The sequence below is a fragment of the Terrapene carolina genome, unplaced genomic scaffold, assembly GCF_002925995.2.
Source record: "Terrapene carolina triunguis isolate 2854851 unplaced genomic scaffold, T_m_triunguis-2.0 Scaffold620, whole genome shotgun sequence".
Lineage (NCBI taxonomy): Eukaryota > Metazoa > Chordata > Testudines > Emydidae > Terrapene > Terrapene triunguis.
In genome coordinates this window covers 470,922-480,467 of record NW_020664971.1, presented here as the reverse complement: position 1 = coordinate 480,467, position 9,546 = coordinate 470,922, and the positions used below count along the sequence as shown (strand labels likewise).

The following is a 9,546-nucleotide window of genomic DNA, read 5'->3' as shown; positions in this document are numbered from 1 at the left end:
TTCGTCACTTCCGCCCCAGGCCCCGCACCCCCTACAGACAGCCCTAACTATTACGTTACTTACTGTGCCTTATCACCAAAGCAGTCTTTGAGCAAAAGGCACATAGTCACACAGTTTTCTAGAGCACTGAAAGAACATTAAAGTTGCAAAGTCAAGCACTCAAAAATTAGGAAATAGGATGAACCATGTAGGTGTCAATATGATGTGACGTGATGGACTTTTTTTTTCAATTTGCTTTTTTAAAAACCTAGGAAATTACACACAAACTACATGAAAGGAACAGTAAGGTTGCAAAGTCAAGCATACAAAAGTTAGGAAATGCCAGAGTTAAGTGTGCTTTGTGCATCTGCATGCAACCTTAACTCTTGATATTTCTTAACTTTGGGGTATGTGACATTGCAAACTAAATGGTTTTTAATGTAGTTCTTTGTGTGTAATTTCCTAGTTTTTTTAAAACAGCAACGTGAAAAAAACAAATTCCATCATGTGCCATCATACTGACACCTATATTGTCCATTAGCAGGATTTAAACCTTTACAGCTGCCATCCCAACCTCTGCCACTTGAGCTAGTAAGTGACTGATAGCAGTGGTAGGCTCTGTGGACCAGCAGTAACGGGATATGGAACTCTTTGCCAGTGGGTTTCACAGATATTTGCTGATAGCAGAGGAATGGTTGGCAACTATAGTTTCGGTGAGTCCTACTAAAAATTAGGGTGGCTTCAATTTGCTCCGTTTTATGTAAAAATAGCAAGATCCTAAGGATGCTGGCAATATACAACCCTTAGACCCACAGTGCTTGCAGCTAAAGTTGGGATTTTATGTGAAGCTATAGAGTTAGTACACTGTTTGAAAGAAGTGACAATACCGTGTTTATTGATCAAAAAAGATGATGCAGCCTGGTAAAAAAATTCCCTACTTCCATACTCAGAGGACTCTACTTGTCAGTGTATCAGTGAGACTGTCTAATTTCCTCATGAGCTGAAATAGAAGGTAAGAGAACAGCACCTCTATAACTGCTGTAGAATTTAATTACGTGAACCTTGCTCTGTCTGTGAAATGTGATCTCAGTAAGTGGTCTGAACAAGCCCTAAAACTTGACAAGTGATTTTAGTGTATTAGGGGGAGGTATAAGACTGGACAAAGGTATCAGAGAACAACACATCACTAGCAGGACCCTGGACTAGATGGGACCTATTAGCAGGAAGCGATGGATTCCCATTGGTGTATTCCTGGGTGTGTGACAGCTTTTGGCCCCAGCCACCACATGGTCAAAGTGCCCTGGGCAGACACATTGAAAGGCCGTGCGAAGGGGGCATTTTGCTGTGGCTGCCCTGCTCACCGACTCGGGGAAGGAAGCAAGTTGTTGGAAATGGGTCGCTCTGAGTCGACTGCAGCTGCCGCTTGCTGGGCTCTGGGGCCCCTCTGTTGGAGAAGGGTGCCCTGCACAGGAGAAACAGCTCTGCTTTCGGCTGGAGGCTGCCGAGTGTCTGCCTGGGCGCTAGGAGCCGGGCACGGCCTGCCCTGCCGGGGAAGGGCTGGCTGCCGCGCAGGGCTCCGTGCCCCACAGCAGGGGCCAGGCCTGGCCCGTCGGGGGAGCAGGTGCCCCCCAGCCCAGGCTGGATCACTTCAGAGCAGGCACCAGCCCCTTGCCCGCCTGCTGGGGTAGGAGCTCTGTGGGGCGATGACCTCTGACCTTTCAACCCTCAGCTGTATCTACGTTGTCCGCCGCGGAGAGGGGGGCACGTCCCTCCCCGCGAGGAGCTGATTTCCCCCGGGGCGATTCTCCGCCACGCAAAGTGGTGGCATCGCGGCCGTTTTCGCGCCCCCTCCCTACACGCGTAGGACCAAGGAGGGCGGGGGCGGGGGCGGAGCTGCGCATGTGCACTGGGTAACAGTGCTCTTCCCTCACGCTCCCTTCCCCCGGGCGGAGCGGGCGCGCTGACGCATTACGCGCGAGGTGTGGGTGGGTCAGGTCGCGCGCATGCGCGGGGGGCGGGTCGTGGCGGTGGTGCTGCGGAGCCGGGGTTGCCGGGGCTGCGGACGCCATGTCGGGCCGCTCGGTGCGAGCTGAAACCCGCAGCCGCGCCAAAGATGACATCAAAAAAGTGATGGCGGCCATCGAGCGCGTCCGCAAATGGTGAGAGGCGGGGTCTGGGGGGCGGGGCCTCGAAGCGTGGAGCCAATCACCGTGCCTCATCGACTTCGGTGGTGGGACTCCGATGGGGAATAGCCAATCAAGGCGCCTCGAGAGCCAGTGGGCGGGGCCAGCGGGGGGAACATCCAATTACCTCTCCTTACGGTTTGAGAGGGCGGGGAACATGAAGAGCAGCCCGATTGGCAGGGGTTACGCCCAATCACAGCTGCCTCTAGGCGTGCTCCTCTTAGAAGCATGGAGATGAACATGCTCCGCGGTCAATCGGCCCGCGGGCTGAGGAGGCGGGCTCTTTTGTTACCATGGACTCCGGGTGACCCGCCCACGCTGACCCAAATTGTCCCGCGTTACGCAGGGTTATTGGCTGGGAGGGCCCTGCCCCACGGTGAGCTCCGCCTGAGCCTGCCGCGCTGCGGCGTGTTCGGGGACGGGTAGGAGCGGCGGCGGCAGTGGGCAAAGAGGGGCCCGTCTCCCGGGACGCTGAGGCCCAGGTCGCAGGCTGGGCTGTGCTCGGAGCGGGCCTCAGCCCTGCCGCTGACTTGGTACCTGGCAAGCCCCTCCCCTGGCGGCTGTAACGGTGCTCCCCGGCGGGTTGGGAAGCTGCAGGTGCGTGGTGCACCCGTCTCTTGGGCATCGCCGCTTGTTGTGGCCGGGACGGGACCGGTGCCTGGGCTCGGGGGTCGTAGCTGGCACGGGAACGTGATGGGTGGGAGTAGCTGCTGCCCTGGAGCCAGACGCCCTGCTCTAGGCTCCCCCCAGTGCAGTTCACAAGAGTGTCCGTTACAGGTTTGACCCCCCTCTCTAGCTGCCCGGAACCCGTCAGGGCCTGTCTACCTGCAGAAGTCGCACCGGTGAATCCTAAATCGGTTGAAGAACTAGTTCACTCTACTTCTGCTGCTTAGCCAAAGCGCTGGGTGATGGTAGGGGCTGCAGCTACTTTCAGGAAAGGCAGTCCCGAAACAGAGCTGTACAGAAGCAGTAACAACCTCTCCCCAGGAGGCTGGGAGAGGGGTAGTGTAGAGGTCCCCCTTCTCCTGTCCTTACAGCAGTTAAGACTCTGGGGGAGAGTAGCAGAGGTCATTACACAAGGTAGAGCTCCTGAGTAGGGACTAGAGCTGGGCAAATAACTGTCTTTTCAGTTCACTGGCAATTCCAAATGTCAGAAACGAAACATTTTGTTCCAGTTTTGGGGTATTTTAAACTGTTTAAAAAAAAAAAAGTATGTGGAAAGGAAGAGTCCCCTCCCTTATACTCGATAGCCCAGTGATTACGGCACTCAGCTGGGATGCAGGAGACATGGGTTTAAGTTCCTGCTTCAAAGTAGGGGTTTTCCCCTGAGTGTCTCATATCCCTAACCACCAGGCTAGGGGATATTCTGGAGTGGGTGTCTGTCAGTCTCTCTTGTTGAAGCTGTTCCACTGTGGCTAAATAGTTAGTCATTGGAGCAGAGGCTGGAAGGTGGGAGTGCCACCGGGCTAGAGCGTTACTCTCCCTATACTTGTTCTGGCACAATGACTATTTGAATATTTTATAAAAAGTGAAACTGCTTCTGCAGGAGAGCCTCCCACCCCAGTACCTAATGGCTTGAAGACAGTCCCCTTAGATGGGGGAGGCCCTAGTTCAAGTCCTTGCTTTGGAGCCTATGGTAAGGATTCAAACATGGGTCTCCCATATCTCAGGTGAGTGCCCTAACCACTGGGCTACTGGATGTAATAAGAGGGGGCATCACCTCCTTCATTTTGGGAATGGTACTCAAGGCCCCTGATTATCCCACCATCCCAAACTGCCTCCCACCCTCTGCAAAGTGCTGAAAGCCACATCCACACCTGCCAAAACCTCCGGCTTCCTCCACCTTGACAACTTTAGGAAGCAGTTGTTCATTGTCAACACACAAATCTGCAGCATATTGAAAATGGAGGAATACACTCAATTTAATGTCCAAATGAATAGCACAGGTTACTGCATTATTATTTCAGTAGCACCCACAATGTGTTAAATGCTGTTCTAATACAAAATACCACCTCCTGCCCCAAAGAGCTTACAGTATTGATTGATGAACTCACAATTGTGTCAGAGAGAGAAGTCACGGGTAACTTTCAGACTGATGGAGGGGGCCTCCCCTAGTCAAAGTTCCCCTGAGCCAAGAGCTCAGCAGGCTGACAGTTAAGGCACATCAGTTTCATAGCCAATGGTTTAATGTGGCCAGCACCACATCCAGGTGCCTTGGACTGCCCTAACCCAGTGGATCAGGCACACATTTTGCAGTTGGGTGAACGGGAGGTCGCCTTTCAGTGTGAGATCAAGCAAAACTTAAACCTGTGGCTGCAGTTAAAACCCATGCAAGTGGAAGGCCAGGGTGGCCAAGTTTTCATGGTTTTCTTTACAATCCCAAGGGCCCACGGACCACTGTAAATCAACTCCTGCTCTGAGTGAATCATCTGCAGAATGTCTAACTCTCCCGTCCCCAGTCAACCACTACTTTCCAACCCTTGTTTCAGCAAGGAGGGATTGATTCCCTCACTGCAAACAAGCTCTGCAGGAAGAGTGCAGAATTTGACACCATTGCACCTTGGCCCTGGTGATGTGAAGGTGAGAAGCGCCAGTATAAAAACTGGGAAAGAGAGAGAGCCATGCTGAGCATCTGAGTGAGCAGAGACCCCCTCTCTTTTCCAGCCAAGTCAGTGGGCTAGGAAAGCCCTGCTCTGGAGATAATGGGGAAAAGGCCCATTCTAGGGGGACAAGGAGATAATGTTCCCACAACCCCTGATTCCAGAGGAGTGTTTGTATTCCTAGCCCTCAATGGTCCCCTAGGGCACTGGAGTTCACACCTTTGCTGTTGCTATTGCTTTTCTGGAGAGTTTTGTGGTGAAATTGTGTCCGTTTCACTCTTTCTCATCCTGCCTAGGCAAGTGTATGCAGAAGTAGCAGCACAGGCATGATCCTGAGCTGAATTTAATGGCTGTGTCCTGAGTAACTGCCAGGACTTCCTCGGTTGTGTGGTTGGGAGAGGTGGTTGGCTCTGTTGGTTGTAACCTGTCTGCTGCTTGGTGGTAGGGAGAAGAAGTGGGTGACGGTGGGAGACACATCCCTTCGGATATTCAAGTGGGTGCCTGTAGCAGACAGTAAGGAGGTAAGTGCTGGGTCTGCTGTAAGGAATGCTCTTAAGGATTGTGTGTGCCGGTTGGAGAGGAGGAGGCCACGCCTCACTGCTGAAGGGGATGGACTTTAGTTCTGCCCTTCAGAATGTCATCCCAGCTCCCACCAGGAAGGTCTGGTCTTGGGGATCTCCTCTGCATGGATCAAACCCGTGGGGCTCCCAGAAAAACAAACAAAGGGCGTAGTTTCCCCTGGCTGCCCCTCGCTAGTCAGTGAACAAATTGTTGCTTTTTGGGGGGGGTCTCTGGGACAGGGATAGCTCAGGGGTTTGAGCATTGGCCTGTTAAACCCAGGGTTGTGAGTTCAATCCTTGAGGGGGCCATTTAGAGATCTGGGGCAAAAATCTGTCTGGGGATTGGTCCTGCTTTGAGCAGGGGGTTGGACTAGATGACCTCCTGAGGTCCCTTCCAACCCTGATATTCTATGACGGGCTGGGGCTGATGATCTTTGGCCAGTGTGCTCATTGGGAAATCCCCAGAGAGGATCTGGAAGGCAAAACCTTCCTTTTGCAATGGACTTCAGACTCGGGGGTAGGCCCAGCAATCCACACAGCATCTGTAATGTGACGTAGCCCCATTCGCTGCACTTGTGGCCTGGGCAGGTACAGTGTCCATAGGCGAATGCCCCTCTGGCTCTGTGCTGTTGCTGCTGCCTGGGGAGGGCAGTGCTCCTTAAAGACCTACTGCCTCTCTCCCCTCTGCTTGCTGAGTGTGACTCTGTTAATCCCATGTTCTCTCTCTTCAAGAAAGAGAAGTCCAAAACAAGTAGCAGCGCTGCCCGAGAACCCAATGGCTTCCCAGCTGACTCATCTGCCAACTCCTCCCTCCTCCTGGAGTTCCAGGGTGAGTCTGTCTACCCCCAGAACACAGGCTGGCAGGGGGAGGGCACTGCTGCCATTCACACCAAGAGGACTTCGTAAATATTGAGGTGTCATTAGTATGTATGTCTTGCATATCCCCCCAGGAGCAATGAAGATTTCCACAAGGGATATTGTTCTGACACATAAGAACAGACATATTGTGTCAGACCAATGGTTCATCTAGCCTAGTATCCTGTCTTCCGACAGTGGCCAATGCCTGGTGCCCCAGAGGGAATGAACAGAACAAGCAATTATTGAGTGATCCATCCTGTCATCCACTCCCAGCTTCTGGCAGTTGGAAGCTAGGAGCACACAGAGCATGGGCTTGAATACCTGCCTATCCTGCTCCGACTCCCTTCTCTCCAGTGTCTGCTGTGGGGAGAGGCTGTTAGCGGCGTGCAGCCAGCACACCCTGCCCTACACCACTCCCTGCAGCGACTGGCACAGGGATCTCCTGCACTGTTATGATGAAGCCCTTCAGGGTATGTCCCACTTTAGGACAGTGGCTCGCAAATGTTTTACCGAAACGCCCCGCCAGCTGCATTTTGTCTTTTTTAGCGATCAGCCCAGGGTCCAAATTCATGGGCGGGGGTGTGCAAAATCATAGGTCAGCCTCATCCTCCTCTGCTGCTTTCTTTGTCCTCGCCCCGCCAAGGGGGCACCGACCCCCGCAGCTGCAAGTGTGGCCAGGCCAAACATGAGCAAGTGGTGCTGTGACCCCATGAGCCAGGTTGCAATACCCAGAGCATGGAGCTGTGCCCAGCCCCACAGGACATGAGCCATCGTTGCAGGGTGAGTGTGGGGCAGGCTTGCTCTCAACCCCTGCCCCTTCAGGGCCTCTCCTTGGAAAGGCTGCTGTAGGAATCCTAGGAGCAGGGGGGTAGTCCTGGGGCTTCCAGGTACCCTTTGTGTCTCACAGCAGGGGTTGCAGGCAGGAAGGGGGACTGTGCCCAGAGGCATGTCCCCTTCAGCTCATCTGGGTGGAGACCAATGGAGGCAGCACCAGTATTTTACCCCAGAGTCTGTGGTGGATCCAGGATGGATTTGAATATTAAGGCTTGTCTTGCTCCTTGGTATTCAGCCATAAAGGCTTTAGGAGCAATGGAGGTCTCAGCCCCAGGTATTAGGAGCACTCTGTGATGAAAGGATTTGGGGAGGAGATGTGCTTTGGCATTTCCCTACTCCTCCAGTTCTATTAAAGGCAATTCCAAGGTCTCCGGAGGTCATAAGCTGTCCTCTCTGCGCCTCTGTAGCCAGAGTGGAAAGGCCTCAGCATCCCATGGCCATGCACACTCTGGGGTTGGCTGCCTGCCGAGGGGAGGTGTACAGGAGACTTGGCCAGCCTGAGGCCACCTGGCCTGTATTCCCTGATGTGCTTTGTTACTATACCTGGTAGAGCAGGGGTCCCAGATGGGAGTCTGGGGGTCCAGCCAGTCACTTCACGGTGATGTCAGACGGTGGGACAGGAACCAGTACAGCCTGGGAACTGCTACTGAACAGCTTTGTGTCCCATTCCCACGTCAGGTGCTCTTTGCTCAGCAAACACCCAGGACCCCTCCTCTGCCTGCTCTCTCTTCCCATGTTTGGGCCTTTCCTTCTCTTGGAGGAGTGGTATCCTGGGGATTGACCATATAACTAACCCTGGAAATCCAGGGCAGCCTAGCATACACAGCTTGGGAACCCCATAGGGAGAGGTGGGTGCAGAGCTTTCCTGCCGGCATGGGAATCCTCCCTGCTCCCTTGGGCCGTTCTCTATGGGTGCCATCTTTCAGTGCTGCCCCCTGCTGGTCTTCTTGTGCTACTACAGCTGTGAGCCATGCATCCCCCCTAACATGCTGATGGTTTTTCAGATGAGACCAGTAACCAGAGCTCCTTGTCGGATGTTTACCAGCTCAAGGTCGACAGCAGCCCAAACTCGAGCCCCAGCCCCCAACAGAGCGAGTCAATGAGTCCTGCACATACGTCTGACTTCCGCACGGACGATTCGCAGCCACCTACACTGGGGCAGGAGACCCTGGAAGGTATGATGCAGCCAGCTGCACTGGGAGAGGAGATGCTGGAGGGGGCGGGTCCTAAGGAAGGTGCAGTTCAGCCAGCCATTCTGGGCCTGGTGAGCCCTGGGAGAAGCACAGTGCAGCTGCCCATGATGGGCCGGGTGAGTTTCTGCTCCTTGCCCCGGCAGGGCATTTGCTGTCATGTTCCTGTGCAGGAAGCATGGCTGGGTTGGCTGTTTTCATGCATGTTTGCAGCAGCACTGCTATGTTAATGCTGCTGCGTGTCCAACATGGTGTTGGCTTTTCCTAGGCCTCTCTATGGTGCAAGGGCAGCAGAGACCTGAATGCCCTCTAGGCATGGTGCTCCCCACTGAGTGCTGGGAGTGTGCTGTGTCTGCAGCCAAGGGGGCAATAGCTGGCTGGCTCACTCGGTGAGGCCAGGCAGAGCTCTTGCTGCTAACAGCAGGCTCACGGGGCCAGCACATCCGTAATCCTCTCCGTTCCCTTCCAGAGCCCTGCCTACCTTCCTCGGAAGTTGCAGATGAGCCTCCCACTCTCACGAAGGAGGAGCCTGTCCCTCTTGAGACTCAGGTAAGGGGAAGGGGAACCAAAGCCTTCCCTACATATGTACAGGCTCAAACTACACCCTTCATCCCTCTGGTGTGTTGACTCTGAAACCTAACAATGGCACATGATGTGTCAGCATTATGAACTGTTTCACTGCTGCCCATTTGAGCAGAAGCATCCAGCTAATATACTTTCCCCACAGACTTGGGCTGCCCTCTGCCCAGCTTCCCCAACCATTTTGGTGCTGCAGTTTTGAGCTGTGAGTGCCAAAATCGATAGTGCCTGGAAAACTGAAAATGTGGGGACAGCCTGAAAGAATCACAGTAAATATCCTGGGTCACTGCCTTGAGCCTGCTGTTCTCATCAGGTGCAGTTCATTAAAATGCTTCCTGTGTCAGGTCATTGGAGCTGCCCCAACCAGAGGCCTGGCCTCAGAAGTGCGAGCATTTGCCCTGGAGTGCCCTGGGTCTTGAACCCAGGCATGGCACTGCTGGGAGCAAGCCCGTGCTGTTGGTGCCACAAGTGGCCCAGGCAGGATGCTATGGGCCGCTGAGCCTCATGGTCGGACTGTAGCCTCTGCCCTTCCCTTTAGTGCTGTTGGCTCCCTGTGAGCAGAGACCCCAGGGCCGTGGCAGAGTTGTGTGCAGAGCTGGGAGCTGCATCCCGTATCGCCCGTGACCTCTGCTCTCCTGCTGTTCCAGGAAACTGAAGAGGAGGATTCTGGGGCGCCGCCTCTGAAGAGATTTTGTGCTGATCAGAACTCTGTGTGCCACACGGTCTCGGAGAGCTAGGGACGGGCCCCTCCCTCCAGCCCCCC

General features: G+C 54.2%; 1 protein-coding gene across 1 annotated transcript; it reads left to right on the top strand.

Moving 5' to 3' along the window:
- The first annotated feature begins 2,019 nt into the window (after positions 1-2,019).
- On the top strand, positions 2,020-9,540 carry BCL7B (BAF chromatin remodeling complex subunit BCL7B). Its single transcript, XM_024209347.3, has 6 exons — positions 2,020-2,138; positions 5,208-5,283; positions 6,055-6,151; positions 8,019-8,189; positions 8,674-8,753; positions 9,431-9,540. The coding sequence occupies exons 1-6, from the start codon at positions 2,047-2,049 to the stop codon at positions 9,518-9,520; spliced, it is 606 nt and encodes a 201-aa protein (XP_024065115.1). The 5' UTR covers positions 2,020-2,046; the 3' UTR covers positions 9,521-9,540.
- The last annotated feature ends 6 nt before the right edge of the window (positions 9,541-9,546 follow it).